Source organism: Antedon mediterranea, chromosome 1 (genome assembly GCF_964355755.1).
Source record: "Antedon mediterranea chromosome 1, ecAntMedi1.1, whole genome shotgun sequence".
In the NCBI taxonomy this organism is placed as follows: Eukaryota; Metazoa; Echinodermata; class Crinoidea; order Comatulida; family Antedonidae; genus Antedon; species Antedon mediterranea.
Window position 1 is genome coordinate 21,599,804 of NC_092670.1, and position 15,420 is coordinate 21,615,223.

Consider the following 15,420-nt stretch of genomic DNA (forward strand, 5'->3'; position numbering starts at 1 on the left):
ATGGTTATAGTAAAACACAATGATAAACTTATATGTCAATTTTATTTTTCATAACATAAAATGTTTGATATTCTTTATAATATTTAATATTATATTTTAGGCCTACTATTAATGACGTATAAATGCACACTACATCTGAAATAACTTTCTACTTCATTGGCGATTCTTACCAAAAAAAAAGAACTAATTTTGTTATGTATATAGAGCAACCTATTATAACATGTCTTGTATGATTTTTATCTCGTTTCAATGACATTTTATACTACAATTCAAATGAAAAAGCATCACAAAAAAATACGTCTGGTATTCAAAAAGTTTCTAAACTCGGTACACAGAAAAAAGGAAATGTTGAAAATGTATGGTCTTTCATAAGTGTGAATTTTTAGAAATGCAAATAATGGAAATCATCGATTTGTCTTGAAATTTATAATTTGTTTTGTCTTATTGAACATATCTATACAAAATGTCAAACGTTTCTGAATACGATACGTTTTTTTTCTCGATGAATTTATAATGTCGCTTCAAACTAGAGGGTAGGGTAGTAACCTAACAAGTATCTATTCTTTATCACTATGTTTAACTGTGTAACCATATTGGTTCTAATAAAAAACAATGATAAACTATGTAAATTGTATGTTTCATATAATTACATTTTTTCCAAAAAAAAATTATTGGGAATGTCAAATTTCTTTTTCATGACATATATCTACAAATTTCAGAAGCTTTTGAGTACGAGTATTTTACGCGATGTTTTTTTATCCTCATTTTAATATTTTGGTAATGTAATTCACATAAAGTTTTGTATCCAAAAATTGTTTATTCTTGGGTAGAAATGAAGAAATAAATAGTATTCCTGTATAATATAATAATCAATAATAAAGTATTAAAAAAAATGTTGTGTAAACGAACGTTTTTTACGCTTCGAATTTTCTGTTACATTATGTTTGAATTGAAGCTACAGATATTGAATCATGGACCTATAAATTAGTAATTTATAGGTCCATGATTGAACATATCGTCACTCACCACACATTTTTTGTTTTGTATTTCGAAAGTATTTATTCTAAAGAACAATTGATGCAAACATCAACTGCGTATCTTATTTCATTAATTAATTATATTAATTATAATTTGGCGATTATTCGTCATACGAAGAGTCGAATATCGATTCGTCTCGTCATGGGAAGAAAACGTGCATTGCGCACACTGTTTACGCGCCTCAACAATAAACGGCGAATATGCGATTCGTCACTTATGGAACGCCGTTTTACACAAGTTTTTGGCGATGATAAAAATTGCATCGATGATGAAATTGCGTCGATGAAAATTGCATCGACGCAATGTAGATTGCGTCGATGCAATGTAGATTGCGTCGACGCAATTTACATTTCGTCGATGAAAATTGCATCGATGAAAATTGCGTCGATGAAAATTGCGTCGATGAAAACTGCATCGATGAAAATTGCGTCGATGAAAACTGCATCGATGAAAATTGATGTGATGAATTTGATTGATTATGAAAATTCCAAATGGTTTTAATTCAATCAATGATGAAAATGACTACTAGTAAAGTAAATGATGATGTTAATAATGATGTTAATAATGTTATTATGTTGCTAAAAATTGACGGTTTCTGAATATTTTGATATGATAAACATGTTTACCGCTTGCGCTAGCGCGCGTTATAGACAAGCGCACAGTGATCGCGCACTAAAACAATGTTGAAATATATGCACTGATTAACATTTTAGTGATTTATTGTCAACACATTTTAGCAATGGATCCATTATTGTCCTTTCGGACACATTATATCTTCTAGCTAATTGCTTCCGTTAATCCACCAGTTCAGTACATAAAATCCAGATGTCCAGCATCCATGACATCATATTCAAATCATACCGGCAGGGAGATCGCAATTTTCATCGATGAAAACTGCATCGATGAAAAATTTTTTTTTTTTCATCGATGCAGTTTTCATCGATGCAGTTTTCATCAACGCAATTTTCATCGACGCAATTTTCATCACATTAACGCAATTTTCATTACATCGACGCAATTTTCATTGCATCATCGACGCGATTTTATCATCGCCTAAACTGGCATTCCATACTAATTGCGTGTGATCTGATTGGTGTATTATAAATAAATTCATCGCGATGAATTTTTCAGTAGATGTAATGAGACAGTTCAGTAGATGTAATGACAGTTAATTTAATTGTTCTGCTCTTTTTGTACAAATCTATACTACTTTATATTATGGATTTTGTAGTACTGTTAAAATTATTAAATCTCTGGAAGTGTGTTTTACGAGTATGTCCGCAAATTTATGCGTTTACGGTTTTAAAATGTGAGTTTTAAATAGCGAACATGATCTTGTTAGGTGCACTACGCACGCAGTATTCCAAAATGTCTTACTAATTGGGAGAAAATCATATTGTATCATATCATATTATATCCATTCTTTAAATTCATATTCTTTATCCAAAACTAAATTGGTATAGTAAAACACAGTGCTAGCAATTTATCATATTATTAAATGTTTCATATTCTTTATCATTGTGTTTTACTCTAATCAAATTGGTATAGTAAAACACAGTGCTAAATTGCTATGTGAATGTCATTTATCATATTTTTAAATGTTTCCTATTCTTTATCATTGTGCTTTACCATAACCAAATTGGTTATAGTAAAACACAGTGCTAAATTGCTATGTAAATGTTATATATCATATTATTAAATTCCTATTCTTTATCATTGTGTTTTACTCTAACCAAATTGGTTATAGTAAAACACAGTGATAAATTGCTATGTAAATGTAATTTATCATATTATTAAATGTTTCCTATTCTTTATCATTGTGTTTTACTCTAACCAAATTGGTTATAGTAAAACACAGTGATAAATTGCTATGTAAATGTAATTTATCATGTTATTAAATGTTTCCTATTCTTTATCGTTGAGTTTTACTCTAATCAAATTGGTTATAGTAAAACACAGTGCTAAATTGCTATGTAAATGTTATATATCATATTATTAAATGTTTCCTATTCTTTATCATTGTGTTTTACTCTAATCTGATTGGTTATAGTAAAACAAAGTGCTAAATTGCTATGTGAATGTCATTTATCATGTTATTAAATGTTTCTTATTCTTTATCATTGTGTTTTACTCTAACCAAATTGGTTATAGTAAAACACAGTGATAAATTGCTATGTAAATGTAATTTATCATATTATTAAATGTTTCCTATTCTTTATCATTGTGTTTTACTCTAACCAAATTGGTTATAGTAAAACACAGTGATAAATTGCTATGTAAATGTAATTTATCATGTTATTAAATGTTTCCTATTCTTTATCGTTGTGTTTTACTCTAATCAAATTGGTTATAGTAAAACACAGTGCTAAATTGCTATGTAAATGTTATATATCATATTATTAAATGTTTCCTATTCTTTATCATTGTGTTTTACTCTAATCTGATTGGTTATAGTAAAACACAGTGCTAAATTGCTATGTGAATGTCATTTATCATGTTATTAAATGTTTCCTATTCTTTATCATTGTGCTTTACTCTAACCAAATTGGTTATAGTAAAACACAGTGCTAAATTGCTAAATGTCATTTATCATGTTATTAAATGTTTCTTATTCTTTATCATTGTGTTTTACTCTAACCAAATTGGTTATAGTAAAACACAGTGCTAAATTGCTATGTAAATGTAATTTATCATATTATTAAATGTTTCCTATTCTTTATCATTGTGTTTTACTCTAACCAAATTGGTTATAATTTATTTAATTTCATTTCAAAAGACATTTACCTAAATTGCTATTTAAATGTCATTTATCAAATTATTAAATGTTTCCTATTATTTATCTGGTTATATAGTAAAACACTGTGCTAAATTGCTATTGTATTAAGGACGAGTTCCGAGAAGATGTATTCAAAGCTACAACCAATCAGAACAGTGTTAATCAATATAGTCCATGGCTACAGCCAATCAGAAACGTCCAAATCGCAATAACCCCTAGGCTAATAGAAATTATTGGTCCGAGTAGCCTTTTCAACCAGACGTTGCGAGGTTTAAAAAGTAAAACATGATTTACTCGCCAATTTGGTATAGTTTATATACCTGCATGTGACCGGTTCACAATTCTTTCAACCTTTCCGTGTGTCACATTACCTAGCCTAATTAAGTGTTTTCTTAATTAATTTTTACTGAAATCCTGTTTCGATGATGCTAAAACCGAAAGCTCTTACCCAAGTATTAAGTCAAGCTAATACAGGAGGTGTTAAAAGTACATTGTGAGTATTCAAAAGCATAAAAAAACAACTTAATTTAGTTAGGCCCTCGTCTAGTCTATCTACCTAGCCTACCTACAGTAGTTGCCGGGTAGGTTAACCAGGGAGGTATCCTCCCTGGGTTAACCCACTACTCTCTTGTACTCTAAACGGGTCTCTAACCTAGTAGTTATCAGTACTACTACTATAGTGTTAAGTTATTATTACCAGCATGATAATAGAATCAGCTAGACTAGTCTCTAGATCTAAAAATGAAATATCCTGACTCACTGTTGATATTTATTTATCGCCATAAGTAATAATTGTAATGTACAGACTACAGTACAGTATATACTTTTTTTAGAAAATTTTACAAAATATAAAATTGATTAATTCCCTTCAGACTACTCAATCTTGAGGGTAACCTGTTAGCATTTTCCGGTTATGGAGACAAAGATGCAAGGGTGACAGCAGCCATTGCCAGCAATATTTGGTCTGCTTATGAGAAGAATGGACGTATAGCCTTTAATGAAGACAACTTGGAGCTAATACTTATGGAATGTGAGGTAGGAATAAGTATGCATTAATTATCACTCTCAAAAATGTTGCATTCATTCATTCATTATCAGCCTAAACATATATAGCTTTATAAACTTAATTAAGAAAGTAATTTCTTTTCAATTATATTTTCTTTTTTCCAAATAGGATGGTCGAGTGGCAATCAGTGAAGTTGCAAATCTTCTTCTGTGTATATACTCTGGCCCAGATGTAGGATTTGGTATGCTGAAGGCTAAGGTAAAAATAACTTATTATTTCTATAATCTAAATCAACAGTATATTGTATAAAGTTCACAAAACGGATGCACAGTAGTTCTGAAAAGAACTGTCAAGTCTTCTCAAAAGTTTACTTTAAGCTCTGTCTACACTATCAAACCTTCAAAAAATATACCTGTATATAAATATTTTTAATCAACATAATTTAATTCACAAATTGTTCTTTGTCAGATAAAAGCACTGGTAGAATATTTAGAAGAACCTCTAACACAAGTAGCTGCTACAACATAATGTATTTTCCTCTTGGTAACATTGGTGTGCTACGAGACTACCAACTTGAAGCTGTGTGGGTGGTTAGAAGGAGGAATATTAACCATGAGGCAGGGGGGTTGGCATGATGGAAGTTGGGGAAGCTGGGGAAGCTGTGTCCAGCTATAGCCAGTCTATACTTCTCGATGTAATTACCTGTACAGACACTTCTTTGACAACAAATTTAATAGAAAATAGCAAATTTTGATCATCATTTTGGTGTCAACAAATAATAAATAATACCTGATTGACATACATACAAACATTCTTTTGTACATTTGATTCAGGTATTTTTTACTCGCTTCTGAATTACTCTTAAGCTCTGTTCTACACTATCATACTTGGTGACATATCACTACCATATTTGGGCACATCACACTTTTGTTGTCAAACTAGTTTAATAGTGTAGACAGAGCTATAAACAGAGTTCAAGATCATGATGTTCCAAAAAGGGATCCATGTTAACATGAGTAATAATGTATACAATGTATAGTTTGAATAAAATATTTAAGATTCAATATTACTGCCGTTTGTTTGTTATGTCAAAGTCATAATTATCCCAGGAGCAATACCTAAAAAGACCATGTAAGATTCACCATTCTAAATGTGTTGGTGAATGGTCATTACTGTACAGCACACTATACAATTTTGGGTTTGGGTTTACACCAGGCATTCTAGAGAAGGATAAAAATAGTCATTAAGAAGTTTCTTTATGCAAATTTTGTCAGAAAAATTTTTGTCTTGTCATTTGTCGAGTCTTGCTCATCAGCGTCAAAAATATAGTGTACTTTCTACACCATTATTTTCAGCAGCACAGCATGCAACTAATGTAACTTCAGATTAAATTTTGTCCTTTTCTGCCATTTCATCTATTTGTCCACAAACTGTCCTTTTAACACAAATCACTCTAGTTATGGCCAACTCTAAGATCAGTTAACACTATCAAACTTTTTGACCAAAAAATGTGAAGTGCCCAAATATGGTAGTGATATCCTTAAATAAGGTAGTGATATGACATCATGTCCATATGGGCACATCAAACTTAGTTGTCACTGAGTTTGATAGTGTAGACAGCGCTTAAGATCAATCAAGCAAGCAACAATATAATTACATACATTTAAAGGTTATTTAATAATTCTATGATCGACACAAGTTTTGGCTTACAAAAAAAAGTAACATAACTGAGAACACACTGAATATCTTAAAACTTAATTAAAAGTCTGCAAAGAAATGAATCTTCACAAGCTTAATTTTTCTTAAGTATACAATAAATAATCTTAAGATAAAAAATGAAGCCAAAATGAAGCTAGGAAATCACTACATAATATAATAAAACCAGATCATTAACAAATCAATTATATAATATCTGATCTATCCAACTCACAATTGACATTTGAGTCTAATTTTTTATTACTAAACATTTCCAAATGGAGAGTGCACAAAGGTAACTCCCCATCATATATACAATTTGGTCTTCTATCAACTCCATAGGAAATGTTCTGTACTATGCAATAAATAACTTCAGACAAAAGGTGTGTAAAAAACTACTGTATAAAACTGAACAAAAAATTACCTGGGTGCAAATGTTAACATCTAAAAAGATTTTTTATACATTTTTCTAAAACTTTCCTCAAAGGTTTGTTGGTATTTGTACAGTAATTCAACACCTTAAAGATCAATACAAAATAGAATTCTTTTTTTCTTTCGGTTGTATGATTTGGCTGTTTAGAATGATTACCATTTTATTTTTTATTCAAGTTTGGTAAAATTAAATTATTCATTGCCAAAATTCCATTTTTGTTTGAAAAAGTACATTTTTAAAGCATACAGTCTGTACTGAAGCAAATGTTAAAACAAGCATCACAAAATGTTGGGTTTGGAGATTTACGCAGGGTGAAGCAGGTCCTTGATAAGGAACATACAAAGCAGGTTTACTGAGTTGGGGCTCCTGTAGCAGCCTGTTGTTGATACTGCTGCCAGTATTGGTAGTAATATTGGTAATATTGCTGCATAGCAGGATCCATAGATGCCTGTGATGGATCTGTTCCTTGAGCTGCCATTTGTGCCATCATTTGCTGTTGCTGGTGTTGCTGCGGCGCTGCTTGAGGTGCTGTTGCTGCTGCAGGGGGTTGTGCTGGCCTCTGTGGTGGTGGACCACTCCTGCTCTGCATTGGTGGTGGTCCATTTCTCTGTGGCTTGTGCTGTGGAGGGCCACTCTTGGGTGGACCGTTACTCTGTGGACGTGAATCCGCCCTTGGGCCTATGCCGTTGGTTGCTGGTCCACTTTGAGGTCTTGAGCCATAACCGTTGCGATTTCCACCAGAATAACCATTTGACATGCCACCTCTTGGAGGTCCAGCTCGGTTTCTATCACCACCCATTGAATTTCTAAACCCACCTCTTGATGAATCTCGTCCACTATCAAACCGTCCACCTCTTCCACCACCTCCGAAACTACCACCATTCCTGTAACGACTGCGACCTAAAAAATACCATAAAATATGTAGCAATTATCAAAAGTATAGCACTATTCAGTGTTTAGCATTGGATTTCAGATTGCTGCAACAAATCTGTTCGCAAGGTGAAACTAGGGAATTTGCATCACATCAAAACAAATAGTCTTACCTTTGCCAAAACCTCTTGCACATTGAGCCAACTCCATCAGCCTTGGGTTCACTTGCTGTTTGGCTTCACTTAACACACCAATAAGATCATTTGCTTGCTTGGCATTAGACGCAGTGAAGAATGTGTAGGCAGTTCCTGTGAGGTTACTACGCGCCGTACGCCCAATTCGGTGCACGTAATCCTCTGAATTATTCGGGTAGTCATAGTTTATCACAAACTTGACATCTTTCACATCTGTGATTGTGACAGAATTGGGACAGTAAAGGAGGGAAGAAAAAAGAGTAAGTTAGTAAACGAAACATCAAAGATGTTGATATGCTGAAAAAAATTGTCCAATAAAATAAAAATAATTTTTAACTAAACAATATCTCAACCCAGTCTGATGCATACGCCACATAATATGTTTTGCGCAAATTTATATTACATGCTTTTAAGGAAAAAATCTGCCGACTGGAATATGCATCTCTCCTTGTCAAATCACAGTTCTACAGTCTACCAAACAAATCACACATGAAAAGGAGTATTTGCCATAATTACACGGTAGAGACTGTAATTTGCGATAAGACAAAGAGTTCTATACCGAGAATGTCGTCGGTGTAAAGATGACTGGAATGTTGTCGAGTACTTGCTATATTTTAAAAACTCTTCCATCTTGGCAGACTCCCCGACATGACATCCAACCACATGGTGCGGGAGAGAGATCGTGACTTGATAGCTTAAGCGTCTTGGTTCGTATCTTCTTTTCCAGCGTCTTGTTTCCATTCACTAGAGATGGTTATTGGTCTTGGTTTGTAGACATTTGCAACGAACCAATGCAATAAAGGAGCACCAAGCAAAAACCAAACTCCACTATTAAACAGTGAATGTTAGGGATAAAGATGGGTGTAATAAGGGTAAATTTAATCACAGAATAATGTGATAAAGGTTTAGAAGACCTCCAGGGGTGTTCGACTGCTCCAAACAGCTTTGTACTAACCATGCATACTGCAATTTTTAATCCTAGCCTTAGACAAGCTGTTATTAGGAGCAGAGTGGTTTACCGACTGTCAGTAACAATCTCATGGTCAATAAGTATCGCTAATTGATCACCAGGGGTTAACCCCAATTCTCTCCCGCTCAGTCGACGAAGTGTCATGCCACGGGTCCTGCCGACAGCCTCATCTATGAAAAAGAGACTAAAAAAACAGAGAAGAGTGAATATGTGCTATTTTAACAAACAAAAATTATACATTTAAAAAAAACATTACAAATGTGCACATACATTATCAATAAAATGGCCCCGTCTACATGGCCCACTTTAAACAACTTACACAATGTATTATATTATATACCAAACCATAGATTATCCCAACCAAAACTGATATATCCATGACATAGGAATGATATGCCCATATATAAGCATATGGCCATATTAAATGGTGCCATATATGCAGAGTGAGAATATCACACATGTATATGGATACACATTTTTGTTAATATGTATAAAAGTACATCAGCAAGTTCACCCAACATCATACTCATCAGTAATTAATACCAATACTACATGTATCATCAAGTACAAACCTAGTCCACGAGATGCAACGTCAGTAGCAGCAAGAATTGGAGAGCTTCCTGAGCGAAATTCTGGAGAAAAAAAATAAAATATTAAAAATATAAATGCGATATAAAAACTTTCAATAAGCAGCAAAAGCATAGACAGTAAAGTTTCCAAATGAAGACCATTAATACACACAGGTGTGGGCCTGGTAGGTTGGGTAAATAAATTACATCAACATTTACTTCTACTGACCTTTTAAAACCCAGTCACGTTCTGGTTGAGACTTGTCACCATGTAGACACATTGCTGGCCACCTGTAAATTTGAATATAATATAATTAGCATAACACCAAAACTGTAATTTGTTTAAATTTATTTAGTTATTTTACAGTTTTGTGATTGCTGAATTAACATGAATATAAAATTGTAATTACCCATCTCTCCTCATCCTTCTCACAAGTTCATCGGTTTTACGTTTTGTTTCTACAAATATGAGAGTTTTATTCTCCTTCTCCTGCATAATCTCTTCAAGAAGTTTAATCAACCTGTTAAAAAAAACATTGCATACTTTTAGTCTCGTAAATTTTAAATGTATAAAATGTTACTGTGCAGAAATTGTAATTGTAGAAAAAGTAAATACTTGATAAACAAAGTACCCTAATGAACTGACAGTATTTTTGACTTATTGTATTTATAAACAATGCATACGATTGTATTCTCAGGAAAAATTGAAAAGAAATGTCTTACTTCATATCTTTCTCCGACTCGTCGCATACATCTACGATCTGCAAGATATTGTGATTGGCCGATAGATTTAGTGAACCAATGTTAACTTGCGAGTAATCCTTCAAGAACTCCTCCGCTAGAAGTCTTACTTCCTTCGGCCACGTCGCACTCCACATTAACATTTGACGGTCAGGCTAAACAAATAAGTATATATTTGTAAATACAGCACCAGTTTGTGATGCGCATGAACCAATTACATGGTTTCCATATATGGACACGTAATGTCATATCATCACTACCATATTTGGGCATATAACTACCATATTTGGGCATATCACTACCATATTTGGACACATCACACTTTTTTTGGTCAGTTTGATAGTGTAGGCAAAGCTTTATACATTTATTCCCATCTTACCCTGATCTGTTCAATGATTTTCCTAATCTGGGGTTCGAATCCCATATCCAACATTCTATCAGCTTCATCTAGTACACAGTAAGTACACCTTCGTAGATTTGTCTTGCCTGCCTCCAAAAAGTCTATAAGACGACCAGGGGTAGCAATACAAATTTCAACTCCTCTTTCTAGATCACGTATTTGGGGTCCTTTCGGTGCTCCACCATATACACACGTACTCTTAATCCGTGAAGAGGAACCAAACTGTGCCGACACTTGCTGGACTTGTTGGGCTAACTCTCGCGTTGGTGCTAAAACCAAGCACTGAAACACAAAGTTGACTTTCATAAATAACTTTTAAGATACCAAGATTCTTTATTTGAACCAGATTTTGTCCACACTTTCAAACAGTGCTAATGTAATATGTTATGCACTATTTTCCCTCATTGGGAATTTTTAATTTTGTCCTGACATTCAATGGAACTGATTTAATAAAGGTCTACTCTTGTATTCGTTTAATTGGGAGAACACTTGTATTCACATCACAGTCCTATTGATGAACATTCATTATTTGTATAAAATGATAAAACATGAATGTACTTACTATAGGGCCATCACCTCTCTCTAAAAATGGTTGGTTGTTGATGTGTACAATTGCAGGAAGAATGTACTGTAAATAGAAAAAAAAATAATATTGCAAATACATTAAAGAATGAAATTAATACTTCAAGTAGCATAAATCCAATTAAGGACCACATCAGGGTTATATGTGACCCAGGAAACAAACAAATTACGAGGATTTTGATGAGGTATACTTACCGATAGTGTCTTTCCTGAACCAGTCATTGCAATGCCTACCATATCGCGTCCGCTGAGGGCTATAGGCCAGCCCTGAGCCTGAATAGCAGTTGGCTGTTTAAAGCCTTGTTTCATAATGCAATCCATTACATAATCTACAATACAAACATTAGTAAATAAAACTAGGTTCTTTAAAAAGTATTAGACTGAATTAGTTTTTAGATTCAGAACTACAACATTTGGTCAATACACTTAAAAACTGAAATACGTAGATCATGATTAGAAAACTTGGGCCTCATTTAATTTAAAAACCTTCATATTAATGTGGCTCTTTAGATCACGTACAAATTTGGTACAACATAATCTTTAAAATTATTAAATATGTATTGTCCCTTTGACTAATTCCAAAAAAATACAAAAACAAATATTTCGAAAAAAAGGTGGGTCAGTTTGAAGTATCATAAATGTGTTTGGAAAAATAATTATTTAACTGAAATACAGACATTTTTTTGTTATAAAAATAACTTTGACTTCCAGTCAAAGTTTTCGATCAAAACATATCTCATAATGCAACGCGCTTGTTTGGCTACTCTGTATGCATAATCATAAAACTTCCTCGTGATATGTGTGAAAACGCCTTCTCAACCGTGACGAGTTGTAAACAATCCTAATTAGCATACTTGTGGTTTGAAATCTTTGTTACTTTTGCTCACGACGATTTTCCAGACAAATGTAATCAAATTAATTTACCTGTTAATTATGTAAACATGTTTTTGGCTCGAATTTAATATTACTTTGATATGGCCAATTTAAATTTAGAATACTTTGACCATTCATTTTTTGTGTTTAAAGGGACAATACATCTATAAGTAGTCACTAAGAACAATGGCAGGTATTTTGTGGTACTTTGGTTTAAGTTACTTTGGTAGAAATAAACAAGCGATTTATATTACCTGCATAAACACAACTTAAGTTTTTTATGCTACATTAAGTATTGTGTTATATAATAATATTGAAATGGTTAATTCTTCACAGCAAACCAATAAATACAGAAATATGCAGATTAATTTTGTAAGTAAACAGAAATTATAAAGACAGCCAGAAAACTAACTTTTTATTAATTTAGAGCCAATGTAAGAATTGAGATAACCCTGTCAATGTACAGTCGACTCCGCCTAAGTCGAATTCGCGTAAGTCGAAAAATCGCGAAAGTCGAATTTTTATGAAAGTCCCAATTCTTTCCTATACATTACTGTGTAATTTTTATTTGTAAGTCGAATTTTTCTAAGTCGAAATTCGTCTAAGTCGACGTCTTTTTGCGGTCCGAATACACACATTCTTTAGTGATTTATATCGTATAAGTCGAAGTCACAAATCACGCGGCAACAACGCGCTAAAAAAGCCGATGAAACGTACGTAATTCGATAAACAAACGACAGAGGAGATAATGTGGGACCATATCGGTTCTCTCAAGCAGGTTGTATAGTGTATGCGGCGTCCTCCTACAACTCGCGCTAGTGTATAGTGTACGAGTTGTTTAGAGTTGAGAACTTGAGCGGCGTTTTGTGGGTACCCATTTTGTGCTAGACAGATGGCAATAAACAATGGATACCGATTTCGAATAAGAACCGAAATGTATTTATTATACGTTTTCGTATTGTTTCGGGCTTAAACCATAAAAGAAAATACAGTTTATCATTGCCGATAAAAGAGGCTTAGCATTTATTAGGCCTAGCTAGCTAGCTAAGCAAACTCAATTCAAGAAGGCTCATCGCGTGGGCCGCGATCGCGACAGGGCAGGGTCTACTAGGCCTAGCCATAGCGCGGCTAGTGAGTGAACCTAGGCCTAGCATTTTTCTTGCAAATCTGTAAGTCGAAGTTCGCGTAACTCGAATTTTTATACCGGTCCCATTAGATTCGACTTAGGCGGAGTCGACTGTATATGCATGGTACAACTCCCTTTTTTAATGCAAAGATAGATATTATTCCCCGCATTGTGGGCCAGGTAAAGATATTTATTAGCAATTGTATACTTGGCTGTATCAGTCATGTAGAAGATTATAGTTTTGTAGTCATGCAGATGTAACAAGCAAGCATAGAAGGTAAAAATAGAAATTAGATGCTCAACTAAATATTGTATCAATTCGCAAAATCCTTTAAACTGGATTCAATTTATAATGTTTTTTAAACACTATAAATCACTTTTATTGGCCAGAGGCAGGCAACACTTTTATTTTTGTTATTTCCACCACAGTTTAAGATTTGAGGTAGGTACTTATACCCCAAATTACTGTACTAATTTGATAAAATTGATTTCTTGTGGACATTACAACTATATGAATGTTGATCGTGTTTAATATCTTTAATTGTTAATAATGGAGGAAAAGATTTTGCGAAATGGTATGTTAATCTAAAGCGCAACAACGCCTAAAACAAAGCAAAACATGTTCCTGGGATTTTCCATAGTACGCATTCCACAATCTCCGCCATTCGTACGCTGTATACACAGACAACGAAGACTTCAATCTAACGTGGCCACGACGGGAAGACACCCACCAGGAAATGATGCCTCATGGAAGCTCTCCACTGGCCTAGGCACATCACGTCCCTTGACGGTGATTTCACCAGCATTGCGGAATCGTTCCACATCGAGCTGAAACATAAGCAATCAAGACTATCATATATTAACCCACCAGGAAAAGATGCTTCATAGAATTCGATCACAGGTTTACCAACATCAGCATTTACTCGTATATCGTGTTTCTTACGAAATTCTTCTACTTCTTCCTGCGGTGGGTGAAAGAAATAATGTCAATATAAAATTCAACAACAACTTGACGACACAAAACTGAGTTTGTGAAATTCTTCATGATGAGAATCCAGTGCCTTGCATAGATAATAATTTATAAACAGTTCTGTACATTAACTTTAAGCAAGTCAGAAATTTAAATTACATTATTAAATATACAATATATTATATTTACTTTAAAGTAATTGAAATTTATTACATGGTGTATACCACATAGGTTAGTATTTGGACTTGTTACTGTAAGTACAATACTGTTTACTGTACATAGTAAAAACCATCATTTTATGCTCATTTATTTAAACATAATGAAAGAACCATGTATATTTTTTTATAAAACGTACTGGTGTTTTACGAGCAACATCAGGATGCTCTCTGTAGAAATTCTTCTCAAAGGGAGTCAGATCTTTCATATCCCATCGTGGCCTTCTCAATCTTGAGCCTGGATCGTTGAATTTATCACGCATACCACCACCGCCTCCACTATTTCCGCCGCCTCGACCACCAAATCTGGGTCCTCCACCACCAAATCCTCCTCTGCCTCCACCACCATATCTGCAATAGGTATTGTAATATTAATTAGTAAGTAAAACACTGCATAAAATAAAATTAAAAGGGAAAATCATTTTGAAAATAGGCTAATTTAATTGCTGTTTTTCTAATTTGTAATAAAACTTATGAATGTATTGGTTTAGACTTGCTGGAGACTTCCTTATTTAAAATAAATAATGGAGTGCATTAGATATAGGCTAGGCTAGGCCTAGAATAAGAGGATACGCACACATAAAGCTTTCATTAATTATTCACAGTACATCAGTACAGATAGAGGCTATTTTTTAACCACGCTTCCGCGCCGCCTGATAACTAAAAACTTACCCTCCGCCACCACCTCCTCGTCTGTCGCTACGACCAGAATCATGATACCTGTCCCCTCTATCAAACCTTGACATATTTATGTGATTATTCAACACTATTTATTCAAATATTAAACTGTTTTAAACCAGGTATTCTGTCCTAATTTGACGTGATACTTTTGTTCTCAACCGGTAAATGAGAATTCGTAGAAAAAGAACGTCGTGTGACGAAAAACGACGATCATCAAAGAGATTGACTGTGTACTTCCGCAAAAATATATATTATTCCGCACCTTTTCATTTAACAATTCC

The 15,420-nt window shown here is 33.6% G+C and overlaps 2 protein-coding genes across 3 annotated transcripts; one reads left to right on the forward strand and one right to left on the reverse strand.

Annotated features, from left to right (window-relative positions):
• The first annotated feature begins 4,145 nt into the window (after window positions 1-4,145).
• On the forward strand, window positions 4,146-5,884 carry LOC140062503 (ragulator complex protein LAMTOR2-like). The gene is made up of 4 exons (XM_072108759.1): window positions 4,146-4,307; window positions 4,687-4,849; window positions 4,989-5,078; window positions 5,289-5,884. The coding sequence occupies exons 1-4, from the start codon at window positions 4,237-4,239 to the stop codon at window positions 5,346-5,348; spliced, it is 384 nt and encodes a 127-aa protein (XP_071964860.1). The 5' UTR covers window positions 4,146-4,236; the 3' UTR covers window positions 5,349-5,884.
• Window positions 5,885-6,478: 594 nt separating this feature from the next.
• Window positions 6,479-15,334, reverse strand: LOC140062492 (probable ATP-dependent RNA helicase DDX5). Of its 2 annotated transcripts, none has more exons than XM_072108737.1 (12): window positions 15,131-15,334; window positions 14,599-14,809; window positions 14,005-14,101; window positions 11,470-11,603; window positions 11,255-11,320; window positions 10,672-10,974; window positions 10,275-10,447; window positions 9,962-10,072; window positions 9,781-9,842; window positions 9,555-9,614; window positions 7,992-8,225; window positions 6,479-7,848 (listed from the first exon to the last, which is right to left on the reverse strand). In XM_072108737.1, the coding sequence occupies exons 1-12, from the start codon at window positions 15,202-15,204 to the stop codon at window positions 7,298-7,300; spliced, it is 2,076 nt and encodes a 691-aa protein (XP_071964838.1). In that variant the 5' UTR covers window positions 15,205-15,334; the 3' UTR covers window positions 6,479-7,297. The 2 variants fall into 2 exon arrangements, with proteins under 2 accessions (XP_071964838.1, XP_071964847.1); XM_072108746.1 differs by lacking the exon at window positions 14,005-14,101 and adding an exon at window positions 14,142-14,235.
• Window positions 15,335-15,420: the final 86 nt, after the last annotated feature.

Bases quoted from the DNA above. Each gene is read 5' to 3' on its own strand.
- LOC140062503 (XM_072108759.1), top strand. From the start codon at position 4,237: ATGATGCTAAAACCGAAAGCTCTTACCCAAGTATTAAGTCAAGCTAAT. The intron at 4,308-4,686 runs GTGAGTATTCAA...AATTCCCTTCAG, and splicing joins GGAGGTGTTAAAAGTACATT to ACTACTCAATCTTGAGGGTA. The intron at 5,079-5,288 runs GTAAAAATAACT...GTTCTTTGTCAG, and splicing joins TTGGTATGCTGAAGGCTAAG to ATAAAAGCACTGGTAGAATA.
- LOC140062492 (XM_072108737.1), bottom strand. From the start codon at position 15,204: ATGTCAAGGTTTGATAGAGGGGACAGGTATCATGATTCTGGTCGTAGC. The intron at 14,810-15,130 runs GTAAGTTTTTAG...TACCTATTGCAG, and splicing joins CGAGGAGGTGGTGGCGGAGG to ATATGGTGGTGGAGGCAGAG. The intron at 11,604-14,004 runs GTGGGTGTCTTC...TTTGTATTGTAG, and splicing joins CCATGAGGCATCATTTCCTG to ATTATGTAATGGATTGCATT.